Source organism: Cornus florida, unplaced genomic scaffold, assembly GCF_030987335.1.
Source record: "Cornus florida cultivar Cherokee Brave unplaced genomic scaffold, ASM3098733v1 CherokeeBrave_3.0.0_Hap2_Chr10, whole genome shotgun sequence".
Taxonomy (NCBI): Eukaryota; Viridiplantae; Streptophyta; class Magnoliopsida; order Cornales; family Cornaceae; genus Cornus; species Cornus florida.
Window position 1 is genome coordinate 13642954 of NW_026775580.1, and position 26057 is coordinate 13669010.

The window sequence follows — 26057 nt, forward strand, 5'->3', positions numbered from 1 at the left end:
TCAGTACCATGATCTTTTTATAAAATTTAAAAGTAGAAATTTATAATATTCTAAAAAATTATGGATATGTTAATATTTCACACTTGTTTTTTCATTTTTTATATAGTCAAAAAGATATTTCACTTAAATAACAAATATTTGTTTAGACTATCTTTAATTATTTATTTATTATGTAGAAAAAGCGTTTATTATGGCATAAAATTTGATTTATTTCAACATCATAAATCTTAATCCCAATACTTTTCTACTAAATTGTGATATGTTACACATATACACACATATAAAAATAAAAAAAGCCACTTCCTTCTCATTATGAGATGATTTTGTCATGTAGTTTGATAAATTTTTACTTTTAAATTTTATAAAAAATAATGGTACTAGTGTTTTTGAATCTTCCGTATATATTTCTTTCTTTATCTTATTTTATAAAAAATTATGATACAAGTTTTTTTTTTTCACTAAAATCAATTTAAGTTTACATTTGATAAATAACTAATATATTATTGTATATATTCCAAATGCAAGAACATTTCAAAAGAAAAAATCAAAGGCCTCGTTTTAAATCTGAATCTGAGGCCTCGTTTAATTACTAATGACCTCTGCTCTTTTTTTTTTTTTTGAGGTGAAAGTCCATCGCAACTCGAAATAGAATTCACCTGCTTGAGGTAAGAAGTCTAAACTCACACTCCATACCACCGGGAGTAGGCGTGAGGGTCAGTTTCAGTTTCAAATTGAAAACAAATATTTCCGTTGACCGGTGTGGCTTATTATATATAATATGAGACGATGTGGTAGGAATAACAAACACCGAGTGGGTGAGTATCATAGAGAGAGAAAGAGCGTTAACGTTTATTGGTTGAAATGGCCGGAGTGCAGTCGCGAGGGAAGTCCATCCGATGCAGAGGTAGGCAAACAATCTTTAGATTCACAAAATGATTTGTCAATTTAATTTTATCACTCTCTCTCTCTAAAAGACGTACGTAATCGTGTATATATATATGTATATGTATGTAATGGTTTTGCAGCTGCGGTTGCTCGGAAAGCAGGGGAGCCTCTTGTGATAGAGGAGGTGATGGTGGCCCCTCCCCAGCCTCGAGAAGTTCGCATTCGGATTATCTGCACCTCTCTCTGTCACAGTGACATCACTTTCTGGAATTTGAAGGTAAATCAAATAAATGCACACCCTCTCTCTCGATATACCATACATAGATGTGTATGTATGTACATATCAAAAAAATAATTACAAATTTCATTTTCCTTCCAAGGATCCTCCTGGATTTTTCCCCAGAATATTCGGCCACGAAGCTGTCGGGTAACTCTATCCTCTTAATTATCGGACCCTTGTTTTTTATTTTTATTTTTTAATATTTAATATTTAATGTAATCAATTATATATATATATATATATATATATATCCATATTTAATGCTCGGTCGTCTGTGATCTGTCCCCTCTTCATTTATTTATATTGGGTAAAGTGCAAAAAAACCCCTTAAAATATTGGCCATGTGCAATTAACCTTCTTGAACTACAATTCGCTCCCTTGAACTATTAAATTTTTGCAATTAATCCCCGATGTGACATCTGAAGCCAATTGGTGATAACCAAAATAACCAAAGACAATTTTACCCCTATGTAAAACTATGTCATTTCACTAAGCATTCACTAGAAATTGAATCAAATATTACATAATAAAAAATAAAAAAAACAAAAGTTTTGCTGGATTATATTACTATTTGTTACCCCCAACACTTGGCTGCGACTTATGAACCCTAGAGTGAGCAGATCAACACACCAAAAAAAATTGCTTAAAATTCCAAAAAAAATCCACTAGAAATTGGACAACACAATTCCAACCTTCCTTTCTCTCTCCAGTCTGCAAATTCTGGCTACATTTTTATTATTATTATTATTATTTTTTTGGGGAGAAATTAAAGATTGTAGCAACAGTAGATTGATTTGGTTCAGCATCATCTCCACCATTATCGGCGTCGCCGGAATTGCGTCACCATAATTGAGCCTATCCTTGCCGTTGTCAAGCACCGGGAAGGAACGGAGGCTGATTTGGGCAAAGCCGCCATTGTTAAGTAGAGGAGAGGAACGCAAGCCGGACCAGTGCTGGGTCAGTTCCGGGAAGGAGCGGTGGGTCAATTTTTGGGAAGCCGCCGCGGTGCTTCGCTACCGCCGCCGACGACCTTCGGTCTCCTCTCTCTCCACTGGTTTTACTCCAGTGAACCGAATCGATGATTTCTTACTCTGCCGATGAGCGACAGTGGTTTTCCATGTGTCGAAGGTGTAGTTGTGGGGACGGTGGCGATGGTATCATCGGTGGGGATTGCGAGGATGGTGGAGGAGTTGGTTTCGATTGTGACGCGAATGGCCATGGCGATTGTGATGGGTATGGATATGGACACTGAAAAAGATAGTGATTATAACTATATACACATATATATCTGTCTGTATTGACGATGAACAGTGTGTATTTAGCATAAGGGCGTGTTTAGGTGTTTTAAGTGGTTTTGGGTGTAAAAGTAAAGAGTTGTATGGTCATTTAAAGAAATTTAGGTTGTCACGTGACCTGTCATGTGCTACTTCATGGTCAAATTCAACCGGCTTATCACCGGATGGGGTTAATTGCAACAAATTGGTAAGTTCAAGGGGGTTATATGCCAAATTATTAGATGAGGGGGGTTTTCTGCCAAATGGCCAATAGTTCAAAGGGGTTTTTTTGCACTTTACCCTTTTTTTTTTTTTTGGGCCATTGTTATTGTATGGAATGATCCTTTAAATAATTGACAATGAAAATTAGAAGTTTGTTGAGAAAACTATATGAGTGAAAATGGAAAGATGGTAGTAATTTAGGGGTGGCAATATGGTAGTATTAGGGGTGGCAATCGGGGTGCACACGGTCCAGTTTGGATCGGATTGGGAGTGTTTTGGGACCAAATCATTTATAACGGTTCCATTATTTTTGAAATCAGACCGAACCATAATGTTCATAGAACCAAACCAAACCAAACCAAACTGCGAAAAATCGATTTGGTTCGGTTCGGTTTGTCCGTTTCAGTTGATTTCTTTTTTATTTTATTTTAATTTAGAGGGGACAAATTTTTTTTAAAAAATCAACTAACATTGATATAACACGCAAAAAAAAAAGAATTTTAAGAAGAAATAAAGGAAAGAAAATTGAGATATATTTGAAAAGGGAAATTTGACTTTTTTAAAAAGAAATTTAAGAAATTTAAAGAACAAAAGAAAGAAAGAAAGGGGGCACGTGAGAACTTTACTTGATTTAGGTTTAGGATATGATATACATATATAATATATTTATATATATATATATATATATATATATATTATATAACATAGTAACGGTTCGGTCCGGACTAGTCTGGTACAGCACGACCCTAAACCAGGATCGGACCAACAAATTACGGTTCCATAATTTTGGGCTCAAGACCGGACCAAACCGCTTTACAACTAGTCCAAACTACCAAATTTAGTACGGTCTGGTCCGATTTTTTGGTTTACCAGATTTTTTGAACACCCCTAGGTGGCAATACTTGACACGACATGCTAACGCCACACGAGATAAGTGGGTTTAGGTTTGGCTTAATCGTGTCGTAATAGTGTAAATCCGAATTGACACAATGATTAAATGTACGTGTCGTGTTCGTGTTTGATCTGCTAATCTGTTTATAACCTGATTAACCCATTAACTAAACGCGTCATGTTCGTGTTAAAAAAGGGCTGTTTAGCTAAACTTGTTGAATATTCATGTTAGAAATCACTTAAATGTGTTTTGTCATGTTGTTTCGTGTCGTGTCGTGTCATGTCTTGATCCATTTGTTAAACGGATTACGCGTGTCGTGTCATGTTACCCGTGTAATAATCGTGTCGTGTTTGTGTTAAGATTTCTTGACATGAATGTTGGGGCAGCGGAAGCTCGCGAAACACAAAGATCCAACAAAAGCCAACAAAACAATCACACACAAACACAAGATATGCATAGTTCAGCCAAAACCGGCTTACGTCCATGGATGAGAAGAGATTTCACTATGATTCATAGAGATATTACAACAATAGAGTACCAACACCACCACTCCATAAGCCTATTTTCTCTCTACCAGTGTTACCGGTGTTTTTCCTACTCTATCAACCCATATACTACCTCTACCCATCAATTCTCTCACGAGATTACATCTCTCTCATTCTCATTAGTCTCAACCAACAACATATGTACCTATTTATATAGTTACAAACACAATTCCTTGTCGGACAAGGATTACAATTCCTTAAAGGCCAAGACTTGCCAAATTAGAAATTACCTAATAGAATACAACTCTAAAATAGAATCCTAATTAAAATAGGAATTTGAGACATAATTTCCAACAATTTCCACCTTGGCCCAAATTCCATCCAGCCAATCATCTCTTTCACGGCACTGACCAGGACAATTCTTTTGCAGCTTCAATCTTGATGATACTCTTGCAACTCCGATTGTCCACACTATATGTTACTTAATCAGTCAAACCTCCAAGGCTCCACCTTGACCATTCAAGCTCCATGCCATGTAACCAAGCCGATTGACTCCACCTACAATTGAAGCCTCTTGCAGCACATGTTGAGACTTTTTGTGTTTTTTGGATCTCCTTCACCTTTGGCTCTGATACCAATTTGTTGGGCAACGGAAGCACGCGAAACACAAAGATCCAACAAAAGCCAACAAAACAATCACACACAAACACAAGATATACATGGTTCAGCCAAAACAGGCCTACATCCATGGATGAGAAGAGATTCCACTATGATTCGTAGAAATATTATAACAATAAAGTACCAACACCACCACTCTACGAGCCTATTTCCTTGCTACCAGTGTTACTGGTGTTTTTCCAACTCTACAAACCCATATACTACCTCTACCCATCAACTCTCTCATGAGATTACATCTCTCTCATTCTCGTAAGTCTCAACCAACAATATATGTACCTATTTATAGAGTTATAAACATAATTCCTTGTCGGACAAGTATTACAATTTCTTATAGGCCAAGACTTGCCAAATAAGAAATTACCTAATAGAATACAACTCTAAAATAGAAATCCTAATTAGAATAGGAATTTGAGACACAATTTTCAATATTAAATAATAATTGTGTCGTGTTCGTGTCGACCCATATATAACAGAATACTCATGTTCTCATACGACTGCCAACACGAATTGCCGCCCGTAGGTAGTAGTATAGTGCTTCAAGACAAGAAATTCAGCCTGATGAGCTAGTTGGTAAGGCCTTTAGGATACTCCTAAGATTGTTGGCCGGTTCGAGTTTCACGGAAGGTGAGCGTTTAAATTTAAATTATGGATAGGGATGGTAATGGGGGCGGGTTTGGGCGGGTGTACCCTCCCCTGCCCCCGCAACCGTTTAAAAACCCCACCCTCGTCCCTGCCCAAAACAGCAAAAACGGGGAGACTTTCTACCCCATCCCCGCCCCTGTTTAACATCTTTACTCCCGCGGGTACCCGCCCCACCCCGTTTAAGACCATAAATTCTCCTCCATTTAATTTTTTTTATCAACTAAAATTATATAATCATTGAAAAGATTCATAAAAAAAATAGACAATAAATAGTTTAACATAAAATTCAACATTAAAAACATTATAAATGGTGCACAAGCTACTTATTCCAGATTTTTAGATTTCGTTGCAAAACAAACTGTCTTAATATATATACTAATGAAATAAGGGTACTAATGATAAATATATATACTAATGAAATAAGGGTATTTAAGTAATTTAGCTTTCTAAAAGGGCCGGGGCGACCCGCACTGAATCCGCGCGGGTTTTCATTACATCAAACTATCCCTGCCCAAATAAGCTAAATGGTCCCCTAAAACCGCCAAAAACGGGGCGGAGTTAGGCGGGTACCCGCGGGGGTGGGGCAAATTGCCATCCCTAATTATGGATAGATATTGTTTTGCGGCCAATTAGTTGAGTTTGTATTTAATATCTATTTGAGTTTATGTTAAGCAAGTTTGACATATATGAAAACTTAAGATGAGCTAAAGAATCAATGGCAATGACTAAGAAGGATCTGTTTGAAATTGCCACGATGTTAAAGACTTAGGAGAAAAACCATTAAAGCTGAAAACCATGAAACACGAGAACAAAGAGGCATTACAGTCAAAATGAGCAAGTCATCAACAAGTCAACTCATGGACATCAATGAAGATCAAGATATAGGTAGATTGGCTTGTGTGAGTGATTAGAGTTTATTGTAGACACCCAATTCTGCCCCGGCACTTCCTGTACATGTCCAGGAAGGTCTAACCATTGAATCTAAAATTCCACTTAACCATGTGGATCGGAAAGTCCTAAAATTATCACATATACTAGAGATCAAACTTGACGATTCGCTTTAAACTTTCGATCATCAAAATACTAGTGCAAGGACAAAATCACATTTTGCCCTTTTCCACCTCAATCTTGTTATCAAAGTGACAAATGGACAACACTAGGATGTCCAAAAGGTCCATAAACCTTATAATGCACCTAAGGAAGGAGTCCCAATTCCTTCGAAAGGTCAAGACCACCCAAATCCCCAATATATGGGGTAAAATGGTCAAAACATACCATCGTCAGAAAATCCGACTAGTCCGATTATAAAACGGACAATACCAGGGCGCCCGGATCCTCCAAAAACCTCCTAAAGCATATATAGATTGATTTATAAATCTTTCCAGATGCCTTTTTATTATACTCTCAAGAATTGACGCTTCTAAGAGCATTGCCACAACGATATCACGTGTGTGGTATCATTTTTTTTCTTTTCATAATTGTGGTTTCGTGTGTGGTATCATTCCCGCATAAGGAAACATGAATTCACCTTAGTTTGGCAAATTTGGTACTTACTAGCCCGCATCACTAGGTGCGGGTCACTAAAAAAGTACAACAAATTCACGAGCCCGCATGATCCAATGCGGACCGTGCAATAGTTACATAGACCAGAATCCCAGATGCGGTCCAGTCTGTCCCACATAGAAAAACACTTTTAAGTGTTTAGTAATATTTTTTTTATAGTTTAGATTTATTTATTTATTTATTTTGTTTTTATATTTTTATAGGAAGTTTAGTTTTATTTAATTTCTTTGAGGAATTATTTTCCTTTTGCTATTAGGCCTCTTTATGTTTTTAATTTTCTTCTAGTGTTAGGTTTTCTTTTATTATAAATACGTGTATTTCCAAGCACATAATTAACTTTTATTTATTCAATTATCAATAATATATCAGATTTCTCTGAATTATCTCTTCGTTTTGTGGATTCAAAATATCTACTTTGTGGATTCAAAGTAAAATGTTCCTTGTGAGCAAATTTATCGCTTCCGCTTACGTCAGTTGGTATCAGAGCCTTGATTTACCCTGGGCTGATGACGATTGCTTGTTTTGGTAGCACCCACTTTGCAAACGATGGTCGTAGAGTGAAGGTCCCTTGGGCAGCCATGCATACTCAAGATTGGTTCGTTGCAACTAGTTTTGGAATTGGTGGCAATTGGGTTCGTAGTTCAGTTCGAGTTTGCACTGATGATGTGTCTCGCAACCAACCGAATATGGGTTATGTTCATGTTTATCCACGTAGGCGTCTAGCATATGCGGATTATTCCGATGATGAGGAGTTCGGATTTAGTGATAGAGGTAGACAAAAAAATCGTGGATATTTGGACAATCATGAATTTCAGGTAAAACTTGATCTTCTTACTTTCCATAGAAGTATTATTATTGAAGATGTCTTAGATTGGTTTGAAGAATTTTTCGAATATTTTGATGTACCTAAAAACAAGCAAGTTCCGCTTGTTGCCTTTAAATTGAAAGGATGGGCTTCAGTTTGGTGGGAACAAATATGCACTAACCGGAGGAGGCAAGGAAAACAACCTGTGCGGTTGTGGTACAAGATGAAACAACTATTGATGTCTACTTTCTTACCATCAAATTATGAGGAGTTGATGTTTCAAAAATATCAAAATTGTCGAAAAGAGAGTCCATCTGTCAATAAGTCTACAAAGAAAATTTACAAAAAAGATAGTGGCACCAAGAAAAATAATATTTTTGTTGAGGCAACGAATGATATTATTGAAGTTGATCAAGAGCAAAATTATGTTGCTTCACCTTTAGTAGCTGAGAATAATGAAGTTGACGGTACTTTAGTGGCAGTGGAGGCATCTCTTCATACAATTTTAGGGATTGAGATCATGGACCCAAGTGATGGCTTAAAAGAGCAAGATATGAAATACCACGTTGATGACTTGCTGAAAGAGTACATGCATCAAGATAGTAAAGGATCATTGATTTTCTGAATAAAAATATCTCTCAAACAATTCTCTCAATTAGAAAAATATATATTTTCAAGCCCTAAAATTTTAAGCGAGAAAACATATATTTATAGACTTTTGAAAGCCTAATTGTACTTGGAAAACAAGTCAATTTCGTGCATGATCGTTATGGTAAAAGTCTATGCAAAATAGGAAGTCAAAACAGACAAGGAAACAAAGTTACCAAAATCTACTAAAGACCTTAAATCGGTTCAAGTTCGCCACTAAGTTTTCGAAGAAAATAATTTTTGACACTTGAACTGGTTCAGGGTGGTGGAACCGATTCAAGTTGGCCAGTGAGTTTTCGAGGAAAACAACGTTGACACGTGAATTGGTTCAGAGTGGTTGAACCAGTTCAAGTTGGCTAGTGAGTTTTTTGAAGAAAATAATTTTTGAAGTTGGCCAGTGAGTTTTCAAGGAAAACAACGTTGACACGTGAACCGATTTAGGGTGGTTGAACTGGTTCAAATTGGCCAGACTTGAAAAACACCAATTTTGAAACTCCAAAGTGTCCTCACACACTCTCTTACCTTCCTAAAGCATTGTTCTCATCATCCCGGAGTGTATCGAAGTATGAACACGATCACTTCTTCAATTCTGCTTCCGATCTTGATTCTTGACAAGTCGAACTGAAAATTTACAACTCAATCGGACTCGTTTTGACAACGAAATATGCCAATTACAAATTTATATCTCACATTTATGTTACCAATGGACATAGTTAATGGGTTATGCTTGAAATTGATGGCCATGCATGCAATATTTTTGACTGGATTCTAACCATTTGATGTTTATGTTATGCAGGACCATCGAGAGCATTGGAGAGGATGTAGATGAGGTAAGTGAAGGAGACTTTGTCATCCCAACATTCATGTCAGATTGTGGAGAATGTGCAGATTGCAGATCCATGAAGAGCAACCTTTGTTCAAAACTCCCTTTCAAGGTGTCTCCTTGGATGCCTAGAAATGAGACTAGCAGATTCACGGACCTTAAAGGAGAAACTTTATACCATTTCCTGCATGTGTCAAGTTTTAGCGAGTATACAGTGGTAGACATTGCTCATGTAACAAAAATTGACCCTGGAATCCCGCCAAATAGGGCATGCCTCCTCAGCTGTGGAGTATCGACAGGTAAGAGGTTTGGATATTGTTATTTTTGGGCTTTATTCCTCGTTATAATTGAGATTAAGGCACAGACTCTCATTGTCTAGTCTTTATACACCATCATTAAATTTGACTTAGTAGTTTGAGCCATCACTTCTCTGTTGTTCTGCTTGAAACAGATCAGGAATGTTCACATTTTGAGCTGGCAAAAATTTTGGTCTTCCTGGCATGTTTTTGTCAATTTTGGGTCCTCTATTCCATTCTAGCTTTGCTGCCCTCTACCATATTTGATCAAAATCTTAATTGTATTTTCCCTATTTTTGAGACTTTCGATGCTAGAACCTGGATATATATATGAGCAAATTGCATATCCAATTATCATTCTTGATTTTAAGAACAAAATTCTGATTTTCGAGCATTTTATGTACACAGTAGAATACACTAGCAGAATAAAGTCAATGTCAATGGTAATTTCTGATGTCATGTTTGGCGGCAGTGAATTGGCGCCTTGGATTTGAGATTGGAGAAAATTTAGTACAAATTTTGAACTAAACTTCCTTCAATCCCAAATCCAACGACACCGATTCGGTGCTCCAAAAAATAACATGATTTTTTTTTTCCTCTTGTTCAGAGCAATAAAATATACTCCATAGTTGTCAACAACAACAACAAAAATAAAAAATATATATATAGAAAAGAAAAGAAAAAAGAAATAATCATTTTCAGGTCAGCTTCTGGTGTGGGATGACTCTGTAGCCTCAGGTTTTAAGACAGAAATCTCAAGGAATATGCATTAGTTGCCTTTGCATTATTGCATTTCTATTCTTTTGTCCGTGTCTCATAGTAGTTTAATCAAATTACTATAGACTGAGTAACGTATTCTATAATTAATGCAATATGCTCTTCTTTATTTTTATTCTATTTTGCTTATTGTACTTTCTCCATAGGGATAACTTGAACCTAAGATATACTGAATTTCACCCCATTTTTGTCACGTAAACCAAAGCACAGGGCATTTACACGATTAAATTATTGTCTGAAGCTTGAAATAATTAACATACAACATCAAGTATAATTTGCACTCTCAGGTGTAGGTGCTGCTTGGAGAACAGCAAATGTTGAAGCAGGATCCATTGTTGCTATATTTGGGCTGGGCGCAATTGGATTAGCGGTATAGTCTTGCAGCAAATAGCATAAGAATATTATTTTAATTATTTGATCATTTATGTAAATTTTTTTCTATTATTATTATACTTTGATATTGGATGGGTTGTTGAGAAAGCATTATGGCTATTATTTGGTGTTGTAGGTTGCAGAGGGAGCAAGACTGTGCGGAGCAAGTAGAATTATTGGCGTGGATGTGAACCCAGAAAAAATTGAAATGGGTAAATACAATTTTATGGATATTTTGGTTTTGCCACTATACATAGCATGCAACCCTAGAATGATCCTGTCAATAAAAATTAAAAGATTGAAGAGAGAAATTAAGAATGAAACAACACAAGGATATATGTGGTTCGACCACTACGGCCTACGTCCATGGCACATAAAGCCCTTTGGGCTACATCACTTTTATTATACTCTCTTAGTTTTGTTTAGAATGACCACCTCTTCAATGAATAGAAATGATAAATATGAAAAATACGTTAATGGAGGATTCGTAAAACCAATTCCATATATCCTAAGAAGCACGGATACGACACGGACACGGACACGGACACGTTGAATTATAAATATATATATATACATTATATAATTACTTAAAAGTTGTTGTTTTATAAAATAACTTTATATTAAACAATCAGATATTTATATTTGTATTTAGTTCAAAGGTTTAAACTCTTGCATATTTATGTTTCTTTGTTTTCTACTCTTTTTTAACCCTCTTTCTATCATTCTCTCTTTTTCCCGTCAAAGCACAATTCTTTTTCATTAGTAGGTTGATAACAAATAATATTACCCTTAATTTCTTAAAATACAACATCATAGGTTGATAACAAATAATATTACCCTTAATTTCTTAAAAGACAACATCATATATATATATATGATGTTGTATTTTAAGAAATTAAGGGTAATATTATTTGTTATCAACCTACTAATGAAAAAGAATTGTGCTTTGACGGGAAAAAGAGAGAATGATAGAAAGAGGGTTAAAAAAGAGTAGAAAACAAAGAAACATAAATATGCAAGAGTTTAAACCTTTGAACTAAATACAAATATAAATATCTGATTGTTTAATATAAAGTTATTTTATAAAACAACAACTTTTAAGTAATTATATAATGACCGTCATATTATTGAAAACTGTTCAAAAAGAGATATTCGGTTTTAATAAGACCAGATTTTAGGGGATATGATAGGTGTGTAAATATAGATAGTCAATGACTAAGATTAGGAATTTTTGTTAGTGTACAGCCTGTAGCTTCTGTTAGTGTACAGCCTGTAATTACAGCCTATAGCTTGCTGTTATAGCCTGTAGTTTCCTTTTGTTAGCCCCTTGTATTTCCTATTTAACTAAAGCATTGTAAACCATTCAAAGTACGGCAATATACAGATTCTTTTCAATCTTGAAATCGCCTATTTGGTATCAGAGCATCTTACCGATTCTTCTGGAAAAAAAAAACCCCTAGCCGTCTCTGTTTTTTTTTTTTTTTTTTCTTTTATCTCTTCCAAACAACCCTAATCACCATGTCTGATGATGTACCTGCGTCCAAGATCAAGACCTTTGAGTCCCAAGTCCAAAACTCTCAAACACACTCGGTCCAGATTACCACAATTCGACTAAATGGTGAAAACTTCCTTCGCTGGTCCCAGTCCGTGCGGATGTACATCCGAGGTAGAGGCAAAATCGGCTACCTAACAGGAGAAAAGAAGGAACCGAAACCTGAAGATCCATCCTACTCGACCTGGGATGTAGAGAATTCGATGGTGATGACCTGGTTGGTGAATTCTATGGAGGAGGATAACAATTCTAATTATATGTGTTGCCACACAGCAAAAGAACTCTGGGACAATGTCAACCAGATGTATTCAGACCTGGGAAATCAGTCTCAAGTTTATGAACTAACGTTGAAACTCGGAGAGTTCTGTCAAGGAGATAACAGTGTTACAAAATATTTCAACTCTCTAAAACGTTTGTGGCAGGACCTTGATTTGTTCAGCGATTATGAGTGGAAATCGCCTGAAGATTGCAACCATTATAAAAAGAAGGTGGAAGACAACCGCATCTTCAAGTTTCTCATTAGACTCAATGTCGAGTTTGATGAAGTGAGAGGCAGAATAATTGGACGACAGCCCCTGCCTTTAATCGGTGAAGTCTTCTTTGAGGTTCGAAGAGAGGAAAGTCGCAGGCTGGCCATGCTTGGAAAAAAGTTATCAAATGGTGCTGTTGAGACCTCTGCCCTGGTCGCATCTGAAGCGAATATTGGCAGGAAACATAATGAAAAGCCCCGTCTTTGGTGTGACCACTGCAACAAGCCTCGCCATACCCGTGAAACCTGCTGGAAAATTCATGGTAAACCAGCGAAGTGGAAGAGTAAGTAGGAAGGCAGATTCAACCAGGAAGGCAGATTCAATCGAGCCCCATCAGCTCATGAAGCCGAGGCACTTCCCTTCAGCAAAGAAAAGATGCATCATCTTCTAAAATTGCTGAAATTCAATTCCTCATCTGGTACTCCTAATACTTCTCTTGCTCAAACAGGTAACAACCCGAAGGCCTTATCTTGTCGTTCAAATTCCAGTGTTCTTCCATGGATCATTGATTCAAGGGCTTCTGATCATATGACAAGTTTTTCTCATTTATTTCAAACTTATTCACCCTGTTCTAGCTCTGAAAAAATCAGAATAGCCGATGGTTCTTATTCTCCTATTGCAGGCAAAGGTTTGGTAAAACTTTCAAAAATTATTGATCTTAAGTCTATCCTTCATGTCCCTAAGCTTGCTTGTAACCTTTTATTAGTTAGTAAATTGTCCAAAGACTCTAATTGTCGTGTTATCTTTTTTGAATCCTATTGTAAATTTCAAGAGCTTAGGGAAGACGATTGGCAGTGCTAAGATGATAGATGGTCTCTACTATTTTGAAGATGATATTTCAAGTAATAAAAAGGCTTAAGGTCTGAGTAGTTTTCATTCTATCCCTGTTAGAGAACAAATAATGCTATGGCATTTTAGACTAGGGCATCCTAGTTTCCCTTATCTTAAAAGATTATTTCCTACTTTGTTTGAAGGATCGGATTGTTCATCTTTTTATTGTGAGAATTGTTTTGTTTTTTATCAAAGAGTCATTGTACTACGTATTCTCCCAAACCTTACCAAGCATCAAAACCATTTTATTTGATTTATAGTGATGTTTGGGGCCTTTCTAGGATCACAACTCTTTCTGGAAAAAAATGGTTTGTGACTTTTATTGATGATCATACACGTTTGTGTTGGGTGTATTTAATTAATGAAAAATTTGAGGTTGAAAAATTATTCAAGGATTTTTATATGATGATTGAAAATCAATTTCAAACAAAAATTGGCATTCTTCATACTGATAACGGCACCGAATACTTTAATGAAGTTTTAGGAAGTTTTTTAACAGAAAAAGGAATTTTTCACCAATCCACTTGTGTTGACACGCCCTAACAAAACGGAATTGTTGAAAGAAAGAATAAACATTTACTTGAAGTTTCTCGTGCCATCATGTTTTCAATGAATGTTCCTAAGTATTTGTGGGGTGAAGCCGTTTTAACAGCAACATATTTGATTAACAGGATGCCTACTCGTGTTCTTAACTATTTTACACCCCTTGAAAGCCTTAAAAAATCTTTTCCTGAAACTCGGATTTATTCTAACCTGCCTTTGAAAGTATTTGGGTTCACTGTCTTTGTCCATTTACCTAGTAGACTTCGGTCTAAATTGGATCCTCGGGCTGAAAAATGTGTATTTGTTGGGTATGCCCCGAATAAAAAGGGTTACAAATGCTTCAATCTGAAAACAAAAAAAATATTTATCAGTATGGATGTCTTTTTTCTAGAAAATCATCCTTATTTTCAGAAAACTTTTCTTCAGGGGGAGAAAGAGAGTGAAGAAATTTTTTGGGAGATTTCTATTAATATTCCCTTACCTAAAACTATTGTCTCACACTCTATTACTCCAAACACTGATCTTTTTAAACAGGGAAATGATGTTCTAGAATCAGGAAACCCGGGGCCTCCTAGTCCTAATCTACCGAGCCTTACTGTATCTCCAACAGGGGGAGAAATCCTACCAACGGTTCCAAAAAAACCGAATCCTAAGCTTCTGGTTTATAACAAGAAAAAGAATCATCAAAAGAGTAGAGAGCCTACTATTGTACCTGAGCAAGGCCAATCAGAGGTCCCAAGCAATGACTCCCTGAACACTTAAGGTACTCTAAATCCTAACTTGTCTGCAGTTGTCCCTACTATTTCTGATAGTACAGAGTCACCTAGCCAAGTTCCTGTAGACCTTGATATCCTTATAGCTGTTAGAAAAGGAATCCGAACCTGTACCCAGCATCTCATTGCCAAATACTTGTCTTATGATAAACTTTCCCATAAACATAGGGCCTTTACTTCAAATATTTCTCACTTGTTTGTTCCAAGAAACATTCAGGAAGCATTAGATGATCCGAATTGGAAATCAGCAGTGTTAGAGGAGATGAATGCTCTTAAAAGGAGTGGAACGTGGGAGATGGTTGACTTGCCCAAAGGAAAGAAAACTGTTGGGTGTAAATGGGTTTTCACTATTAAGTGTAAAGCTGATGGTAGTGTGGAAAGGTACAAGGCAAGACTTGTGGCGAAAGGTTTTACGCAAATGTACGGCATTGATTACAAAGAGACGTTTGCTCCTATAGCAAAAATAAATTATATCCGAGTCTTATTGTCGTTGGCAGTCAATTCTAATTGGCCATTACATCAGTTGGACATAAAAAAATGCCTTTTTAAATGGAGACTTGGAAGAAGAAGTGTTTATGAGCTTGCCACCTGGGTTCGAAGGAAAACACGGTCAGAGCAAAGTCTGTAAACTCAAAAAATCCCTGTACGGTTTGAAATAGTCTCCAAGAGCGTGGTTTGAATGCTTTGGAAAGGCTGTGAAGAGTCATGAGTGTTGCCCAAGTATAGACTCTAGAGGAGAGGTGAATAGAGTCTTTGGCAAACAATGGCTAATTTTCCAATTTGTTAATTATACTAAACCCTTCTAACAATTATGCCATAATCAAGATATAAACATAATCAATTAATAGCATAAATATAAAGGAGACAAGGGAAGAGAGATTGTAAACATTCACATGGGTATTTTAGCGAGGTTCGGAAACTCCTACTCCTCGGCTCAAAACCCCTCTTAAGACTTCCCAATCCACTATGGCTTCTCCTTACAGGTGGAGAGCAAACCTTTACATGAAGCAACTCCTTGCTTCAAAGTGCTAAGAGAAACACCTTCTCTTAGTTTTCCTTGGACCACACAAGCCTTTACAAATTTGAAGCCAACTAGCTTCTTCTTCCTTTGCTAAGAGAACACCTCCTCTTAGGCTTTACAACAGATTTGAATATCAGATTTTCAGTACAAGATAATCTCTCATAGATTTGTAGTACAAGGTTTAAGCTCACTCTAGAGTATATATATAAATACAATGAAGCTCAATACTCTTCTAATGATATGGGATGTATGAATATAAGAACAAAAGCTCTTTGGATGCTATATGATGATTCTATATGGTAGAAACACATAATCCCGAAGTCCCCAACTCTACTTATAGAGTTTTGATGAGCTAATTCAAAAATATAGCTGTTGTGCACACTGTGCGAGAGGAAATAGCCGTTCAGATTCGAATCTGGGTAGTTTCGGTCGACCGAATTGAAACACCATTGTGTTTCGGTCGTCCGAAATAGTTCAAGGTTAGCTGTCATTCCTGTTTCGGTAGGCCGAAATAATTTTCCTTTTGTTTCGGTCGACCGAAACTCCTTCCTCCTTTGTTCCAAGACATTCTATGAGAATCGGACGAGCTAATTTATTTGCCCTCTTTATTTCGGTCGTCCGAAATAACTTGCCTATGCATTTCTGTCTGCCGAAATGAAACTGCTGCTCATGAGTTGTGTTCTAAGTTAACAGATGAGACAGATTTACACAGGACATCTGCACAGACCTTATTTCCATCGAAAACATTGAAGTAAATGTCCATTTACTTTAAGTTTACAATGTAAATAAGGAAGTACCCCCCATTTGGATTCAATAAAAAATACTAGAAAATTGAAATCCAACTAAATCAAAATGTAGAAATTCAGTTTTAGTACAAATCTTGATTTCCGACAGTTTTAGTAAAAATGAATCCGTATGTAGACCAATGTAGACTTGGTCAAAAATTCTGATAAAATCAGTTTAGGCTAGTTTAAGTATAAAGAGTTATTAACGAGAAAAATTATTTTGAAATAATCATTATTTCAAAAATCCATTTTTCACACTTAGCCAAAAACACAGTTTTTCATGACGCGCATTTTGGGGTCCTAATGTCCGTTACCAACTCATGGTAATGAAGGCTTCTCATGCCTTAATTGTTGACCAATATGAATTATATGATTGATGTGCATGGTCTTAACATTTCTAGCATAAATGATGAGTTCTTTAAAAGCTTATGCAAGCTTGAACTAACTCACTCTTTAGCAAAGACTCCATGTGTCAATTGTATATGAATGAAGTGCATAGTCTATTGCTAATGGATATAGGAGCATATGAATGATGATATGATATGCATGGTCCTATAGAGATGAGTTTCAAATGGATTCATAAATACTTTGACATTGAATCCTAAACTCACCATCCTATCTACCCCTTTCTTCATGCTTTGTCCATGATCGTGTAGGCTTTCAGGTAGACTTGCTTTCTTCCTTTCTTAGAGTTGCTTTCTTGCTCATTGTAGTCTAAGCTATTTTTGGATGGACTTTGCATTTGCTTCTTTGCAACTTCATGTCTTCTTTGTATCCATTGCTTTCCTTGATATAATCTTGAATAATGGAATACTTGGAACGATCTTTCATGTTTCATTGAGGTCATCATTTGAATGTGAATAATCTATAACACTCAGTGTAAACATTAGTCCTTTAACACCATTAATGGTTTGTTATCATCAAAACCTCTAGATTGTCCTTGGATGAAATCCTTAAGGTCAACAATGGGTATCATCAGAGTCAGGCAGACCATACCATGTTCTACAAACACGGTGAGGAAGGGAAAATTGCCGTTTTAATTGTATATGTGGATGATATAATTTTGACAGGTGATGACATTGAAGAGTTAACTAGACTGAAGAAGAAACTTGCTAAAGATTTTGAAGTCAAAGATCTAGGAGCATTAAAATACTTCCTTGGAATGGAATTTGCCAGGTCAAAAGAAGGAATTTTCGTGAATCAACGAAAATATGTACTTGATTTGCTTAATGAGACAGGATTACTTGGGTGTAAAGCTGCTGACACTCCAATTGAAGTCAACCTGAAGTTAGAAGCTGCCAAACCCGAGAATATGGTTGATCGTGAAAGATATCAAAGATTGGTGGGAAGACTAATTTACTTATCTCACACATGCCCAGATATAGCATTTGCAGTTAGTATGGTGAGTCAGTTCATGCACTCTCCTGGACAGGAACACTTTGAAGCAGTGTACAGGATTCTGAGGTACTTAAAGGGCTCACCAGGTAAAGGACTTATGTTTAAGAAACAAGGTCATTTGCAAGTGGAGGTGTACACAAATGTTGATTGGGCAGGCAGTATAGTTGATAGACGATCTACCTCAGGATATTGCACCTTCGTTGGAGGAAACTTAGTCACGTGGCGAATCAAGAAACAAAATGTAGTAGCGAGGAGTAGTGCAGAAGCCGAGTTCAGAGCACTCGCCCGTGGGATTTGCGAAGCTATATGGTTAAAAAGACTCCTTGAAGATTTGAAGGTTACTACAAGGCTGCCATTTCAATTGCTCATAGTCCAGTTCTCCACGACAGAACCAAACATGTGGAAGTTGATAAACACTTTATCAAGGAAAGGCTTGATTGTGGTATGATTTGCATTCCTTATGTCTCTACTACTGAACAAGCTGCAGACATCCTTACCAAAGGACTACACAAGAGACAGTTTGAAGTTTTAAGAAGCAAGCTAGCTATGGAAGACATCTACAAGCCAGCTTGAGGGGGAGTGTTGAAAAAGAGATATTCGGTTTTAATAAGACCAGATTTTAGGGGATATGATAGGTGTGTAAATATAGATAGTCAATAACTAAGATTAGGAATTTTTGTTAGTGTACAGCCTGTAGCTTCTGTTAGTGTACAGCCTGTAATTATAGCCTATAGCTTGCTGTTACAGCCTATAGTTTCCTTTTGTTAGCCCCTTGTATTTCCTATTTAACTAAAGCATTGTAAACCATTCAAAGTACGGTAATATACAGATTCTTTTCAATCTTGAAATCGCCTATTAAAACTATTAAACAACTCCTCATAGTTACTCTACAACCTAGCTTTCTTTCTAAAACTTTCTTAAAATCCCCAAGTGCCTTACTTATCAACAAATAAAAAAAAAATTCACGGCGTGTCCGCGCTGTGTTCGAATATCTATGGTGTGTTCTACGCGTGTCCATAGCGTGTCCATGCCGTGTCCGAATATTCAAAATATAAAAAAATCCAAACACATTTTTGGCGTGTTCGACGCGTGTCCGACATAGACTATTTGCCCTTTTAGGCGTGTCTGTGCTTCGTAGCATATATCACTCCTATCAATATTCTATCAAGGCTTAAATCACTTCTATGATCTTCTCACAACACCCCCCTCAAGTTAGTAGACAGAGATTTTCACTCAAGTGTCCAACTTGAAACTAAATATGAAGTCGTCAAGAGTCCGAGACGAGTGGATACAAAGATCCGAGATGAGTTGATCCTAAGATCCAAGACGAGTTGATCTGAAGATTCGAGACGAGTATATCTAAAGATTCGAGACAAGCTGATTCTTGAAATCCGAGACAAGTTGATCCTGATATCTGAGACGAATTGATACAAAGATGCAAGACGAGAAAATTTGATCACGAAATTCAAGCGAGTTAGAGGAGAGTCGAACGAGCCTAGAGTAGGGTATAATAAACCTGATTTGATACCATGTTGATGAAAAAAATAAAAGATTGAAAAGAGAAATTGAGAATGAAATAACACAAGGATATATGTGGTTCGGCCACTATAGCCTACGTGCAGTGTGAGTTGTGCAGAGGAATATAATATTGTGGAAAGTTTTAAGTTTTTTTTTTATTTAGAGAGGATTTAATCTGGTGCTTCTCTATTCAATTAATTATACTAAAATTACCTGAATAATTAAACAATCACATGCAAGATAAAAACAAGTAAAGTTTAGAGATGACACCTGGATTTTTAGCGAGGAAACCTCGATTGGCAGAAGAGACCAATCGTTGTGGGAAAAACCTCGTGGACTGTGCAGTTCAGAGTAAAATGATCCACTACGTTTAAAACAAAGTACAATGAACTTTGACTCAAGGTCACACCTTATCGTTCTACCAAAAACCAATTGCTGACAATCCCTGGCTTTGCGACTTCCCGTCCAACAGCTTTCGACTTTAGGCCTATTCTTGATCTATATAAAAGGATTGCTAGTAGATTAAATAACACTCCACGAATGCTTTGACTCTTTCAAAGTGTGATCGCTTCACCCCTTTTCTTTAGTTCTGAATTTGATAAAGAATAAATAGATCTCCTTTCTCTGATCGTTGTAGATGCAATATTCAATAGACTTGAACACGATCAGGATTTGAACAACACCCTAAAATTCACTCGTGTGTATATAGTGTGCATGCTCTTAAAAATCTTACAAAAAGGCTTTTAAAGAAATAAGAAGTTTAATGCAAAAAGCCACACAAACCTAGATGAGAAAACATGTTTATATAGACTTTCAAAAACCTAGATTTACTTGGAAAAGAAGTTAAATTTGTGCACAGGTTTTTAGAAAGAAGTCTATACCAAATAGGAAGTTTAAACAGATCAAGAAACTAAGTTACCAAAAATCTCTGAAGAGCTTGAACCGGTTCAGGAAGGTTGAACTGGTTCAAGTTGGCCAGTGTTGAAAAGATTCTAAGTATGAATCTTGAACCGGTTCAGCTGCATGGAACCAGTTCAAGTTGGTCAGACTTGAACAGAAGGATTAAACACTTAGTAAAATTTTTGCTTTTGCAGTTTTTAAAAACAACTCATGTATGCAAGTGTCCTAACCTTCTAACTCAACTTCCTAAAGTGTTGTTCTTACCTTTTCGTAGACTTCAAGCTATCAAACACGAACAACTCTTTAATTCCGCAACCGATCTTGATCTTGAATTTTAAACTTGAAACTACAACACGATCTGACTTATTTTGACACCGAAATTAGCCAATTACGAAATATATATCTCATATGCACGACACACAAAGCCCAAATGGTTACATCACTTTTAATATATTCTCTCTTAGTTTTTGTTTACAACAACCACCTCTATTTATAGGTGAAAGAACACAAGTGATAACTAATAAATAAAAGATTGAAAAGAGAAATTGAGAACGAAATAACACAAGGATATATGCGGTTCGGCCACTACGGCCTACGTGCATGACACACAAAGTCCAAATGGTTACATCACTTTTATTATACTCTCTCTTAATTTTTGTTTACAACAACTACCTCTATTTATAGGTGAAAGAATACAAGTGATAACTGACAAATAAAAGATTGAAAAGAAAAATTGAGAACGAAATAACACATGGGATATATGCGGTTCGGCCACTACAGCCTACGTGCACAACACACAAAGCCCGAATGGTTACATCACTTTTACTATATTCTCTCTTAGTTTTTATTTACAACCACCACCTCTATTTATAGGTGAAAGAATACAAGTGATGACTAATAAATATTAAAAATACATTGACGAAGGATTCCTAAAATCAATCCAATAAATCACTCATACCAATATTCTAGCAAGACTAATTTTATAATAGGGAGCCCTATGTGAGAGATACATGCTTCACAAGCTCGTGTTGAAAATATATCAAACTATAATTTCAAATTGTCAAAGATTAGAGAGATATGTAGCAAATTAGATGCGTTAAAGATATAGATCAAAAGATATAGAAAAGTTCTCATTCAAGCTTTCGAGTAGTTGTAGTTTGGCCTGTCAAAGAGAATAAGTATAGATATGGAACCATCTTCCTAAAGGATTTTCATGATCTACTCAACTAATTAGAGTAACCCGCTTTGGTACCAACTAAAAGTTTCTGGACCACAACCTGAGGCTTTGATACCAATTGAAAGTTCACAATGGAAACCAATGCTATTGATAGATAGTCGTGCAAGGCCCGTGATCTAGGGCCTAGAGGAGGTGAATAGGTCATGTAGATTGGAATACTGAATTTAACAAGTTTTTGTATCTCAACAAACCTAACTAAACTATCGTTCATGTTTACAATCAACAGATAAAGAAATACAAGTAATGGATACACAGATTTTTACGTGGAAAATCCAAACCAAAAAACCATGGGACCTAGTCCAGGCAATTTTGAATCCACTATGAGAAAGAAGGATTACAACCTAGGCTAATAGTTTTCCAAAACCGTAGCTAGATACCTTCTTGACACATATTGATCCACGAAACTCTCCTTGAGTCTCCTGGTACACGAACCGTTAGTTAACAAACTTCACCCCTCACAAATCTAATATTAGCTGCTGGTTCTCCAGTTCAATTTTTGACAATGGTTGAATATTACTGTTCAATAAAAAACAGTCCCCAATACCAAGTATGATGAATGCAAAATAAAAATATGATTCAACTCTAAAAACCCACAATTTAGCTCTCTTTATATGTATTCTCTACAAATATTAATTGTTGTCTAGGCATACTGTATTCCGCCCTAGCATTGTATATTTATAGGCAAAATAAAAGTATAGAGACAATAGGGTTGGTAGTATTTTAATTCAAAAAGGAAACTGAATTTTTGCAGGGTTCGATCGATCAGAAGTTGCTCAGTCAAAGCAATTCTAGTGGGCCTCGATCGATGGAGTATACTGCAATTCAAAAACGTTTTAAAATTCAGAATATGAAAGTTTTCAGAAACACTTTTATGCATATTTTGAAAGATTTTGGAATTCAAATAAAGTCAAAATATAAAAACTTTGAAACACTAATTCATGTATGATCTCATCCGTAAAGCTGGGCCATGTCATTGGATGAGAGCGACTTGTACAAACAAGCAGAACGTCCATTTTCACTTTTCATGGAAAATTTGAATTAAAGCATTTGGCTCCAAAAAAGTGGAATACCAATTGACTCTTTAATGACTGTTTTGCCCTTGCTTTTTGAATTTGAATTTAAGTGTGAGAGCGCTAAGTCATTTTTCCTCAAGGGCCAAGAAAACAGTTCGTCTTTTAGCCTAGGTCCAGTTATTATATCCTACAGTTGAGCTTAGAATTATCTTGCAACATAGCCAATATTTTAAATTGATCAAACACTCACCAATCCCAACTATCATGGTCTTGAATTTGATCTTCAATAAGTGTAATTCCTTTGCCATGTGCTGGGTCAGCCGTAAGCTTGTATCAATGTGCCTGAATTGAATATAACTTAGATGCGCCATCCATGGACCTACTTAATATTTGAAATTGAATAATAAACTTGTAATTCATTGCACTCAAGTAGGCTGTCAAATACCCACATTAATAGCTTGCTATCATCAAAATCTTGAAGTTTCACTTGGCTTGAGACCTTGGGGCCAACAAGCCTTTCAAGAACTCCGTATTTTTTCATCTTAACACAGATTCCTATTGTTTTGTTATTCTCTTCATTCAAGTACAGTGTTCTGGGTTGCAATGAATTGTGCAAAGTTCAACTACAACAACAGAGCAACTTGGACTCTTAGTATTCTAAGAGTGACTTTTCTCTCTCTTATAGAATAATAGGAAAATAAAAAGAGTGATTTTTCTTAACCCTCATCGCACTAGCTTTCTTTATATGGTAAGGGGAGGAATTTCACTTAAAAGAAATCATACTGTTACGTGCTTGGAGCCTTTCAAGTTGCTGCTCATAAATTATTTTCAACTATTTCATCAAGTTTGGTGTCCATTTTCATCGCTATTGTGTATATTAAGATCTTGTACCATTAACTAAAGGACCCTTTCTGTACTTGAAGATGGATGCCAGAAACAAGATAGATTAATCAAATGATTGATGGATAATAATGTCAAAAAATATGTTTTTCATACATATGAGTTCTCTTTACATGGACTTGAATGATGCTGTCCTTTTCTTTCTCAAACAGGCAAAATATTTGGAGTTACTGATTTTGTCAACCCTGACAGCTGTGGGGATAAACCTGTGAGTGAGGTAATATTCTTAACTAATGCGCTTTGTCTTTAGAGCTAGAATTCTCTATCCACTTGATGGAAACACTAATTGCTAAGGAAGTGGAGATGATTTTAATGGCTTGAGAATGTTCCTCAAGTGGATCTTGTTCTTTTAAAAAACATATTGACTAAGTATCTTATTAAAAAAAAAAGACAAAGTTGCTAAAATGCGACACTATGGCCTCTCATCATGAACAATTTTATGTGGCTAGATGTGTTTGTTCTTATGAGGATTATAAAGAAGTTACTCTTCTGATCTAGCAATGTGGATTGAGTGTTCCTTTTTCAAAGGTTTATAAAATTATATGATGCTTCACATTTGGCAAGCTACAGAATGGGATCCTAATGTAGCCTAGAAAGCGCCTTTTTGTTGTGTTTCTTTGTCAATTTACTCCAATGTTAATTTGGAAGCCCACAATGATGTTCTAAAAGGTGATGAAAAAAAGAGATTGGGGGAATGAGGTTGTTTGGAATAATCATCTTCATGATGTTTAAGGAACAAGGGATGGATATGTGTGAAACAAAGAAATAAAGATGCGCTCATAAAGACTGGAGGTTGTTTGGAATCATCATGTCTAAGGAGGAAGACATTGGGGGTGAAACCAATATGACATATAGATTTCCTCAAAAAGACCGGTTAATTTTTTTATTTGTTGTGTTTCACATTGAACAGGTGATAAACGAGATGACTGGCGGCGGTGCAGACTATTGCTTTGAGTGTGTTGGTTTGGCATCCTTGGTGCATGAAGCATTTGCTAGCTGTCGAAAGGTCTCTCTCTCTCTCTCTCTCTCTCTCTCTCTCTCTCTCTCTCTCTCTCTCTCTCACGCGCCGCACACACACCCACCCACCACGTGCAAGCATGCATCCTTTCATATGCGACTCCTAACATACTTCTTTTTGGTTAGATTTTATATATTTCATACATATGTTACCTATCAAATGGTTAACCTTGTCAAATTAGGGATAAATGGTCTCCTTGAGATGTTTTTTTGGATCTGTTTGGCCGACTTTCATACATTTAAAATTTCTCAAAAATGTGATTTCAACGGGAAATTTGTTTAGTTGAGGCCAAGTTGCAGTAGGTGGCTCTTTTTGTGCCAATCAGGGTTTTGTTCCTAATTCTACGTTATGGAGATGTCATCAGAATTCTTTTATATTGAAACTAGGTTAATAAAGAGGTTAAAAAATACTTGATAGGCTGAGGCCAAATGGTAATTTGATTGATTATTCCTTAATCTTACATATTGCAGATGCTGTTGATGGTAATCATTAGAGTGGGGAGGGAAATCATCCGGTCTCTCACCTATTCGTTGCCCTTCATCTACTAGTTTCCCTCTGACAATTTGATTGGCCTCTAAGGCATTCACCCATATATATATCTATGTATGTATGCATATATACACATTTGCAAGCAAATCTAGTAGTATATATTGTTTCATGTGGGTCTATGTTGTTGCTAGTAGTATATGGTGTAAAAAAGAGAAACTGTTTCTTTTATTTGACTTTTCCCTTTTTGTGCTTAGATGAATTTTTGGAGTAACTAACTTTGGTATTTAACGTCAGGGTTGGGGAAAGACAGTTGTGGTGGGAGTGGACAAGCCAGGGTCACAATTGAGCTTTAGGTTTCATGATATCCTTCAGAGCGGGAAAACTCTCACAGGTTGCCTGTTTGGAGGTCTCAAAGCTAAATCAGATATTCCCATCCTTATCAAACGTTACATGGACAAGGTAAATTGATACTAAACAAACTTTTTCTCTTTTTCTTGGGACAATTGATAATAAATATAAAGTAATTAAGATTTAGATATTCATGCTTGTTGAAAAGTGTTAGATGTTTTTATGAGGTGGTTTTGCTGGTCACCACTAAAGTGGCACAGTATTGTCAATTTGTCCATTTGTTAGTGAAAAGGTATTAGAAGAGTTGTTAGAGCTTAGTGTCTAGTGTGGTGGAAATTTTCATAATAAGTCTTATTGTTAATATTATTATGTCTTTAAATTTTTGTGCAAACATGGGCTGGAAAGAAATGAATTTGAAGTCACATTAGGACACTTGCAGTTTCTAGAATATCAGGCATGCTTAAAATATATATATATATTTGTAAAACCATGAACTTGATTTGGACTGATTTTAAGAAGTGCAGAATAATAATAATTATTTTTTCCTTGTAAGTAGAAG

The 26057-nt window shown here is 36.1% G+C and overlaps 1 protein-coding gene across 2 annotated transcripts in view; it reads left to right on the top strand.

Moving 5' to 3' along the window:
• Positions 1 to 544: 544 nt before the first annotated feature.
• Positions 545 to 26057, top strand: part of LOC132278699 (alcohol dehydrogenase-like 7) — a 42659-nt gene continuing 17146 nt past the window's right edge. The window contains exons 1-10 of one of the 2 annotated variants that reach the window (XR_009471105.1): positions 545 to 904; positions 1026 to 1162; positions 1266 to 1312; positions 9171 to 9496; positions 10558 to 10640; positions 10779 to 10854; positions 23796 to 23860; positions 24554 to 24649; positions 25132 to 25264; positions 25445 to 25574. Coding sequence is in view for 1 of the 2 variants with exons in the window: in XM_059780548.1 (XP_059636531.1) it covers positions 862 to 904; positions 1026 to 1162; positions 1266 to 1312; positions 9171 to 9496; positions 10558 to 10640; positions 10779 to 10854; positions 23796 to 23860; positions 24554 to 24649; positions 25445 to 25609 (1038 nt within the window). In the remaining variant the exon portion in view is untranslated. Of the gene's footprint in view, positions 905 to 1025; positions 1163 to 1265; positions 1313 to 9170; positions 9497 to 10557; positions 10641 to 10778; positions 10855 to 23795; positions 23861 to 24553; positions 24650 to 25131; positions 25265 to 25444; positions 25610 to 26057 lie in introns of those variants that run through there. The other variant, XM_059780548.1, reaches the window with a different exon arrangement.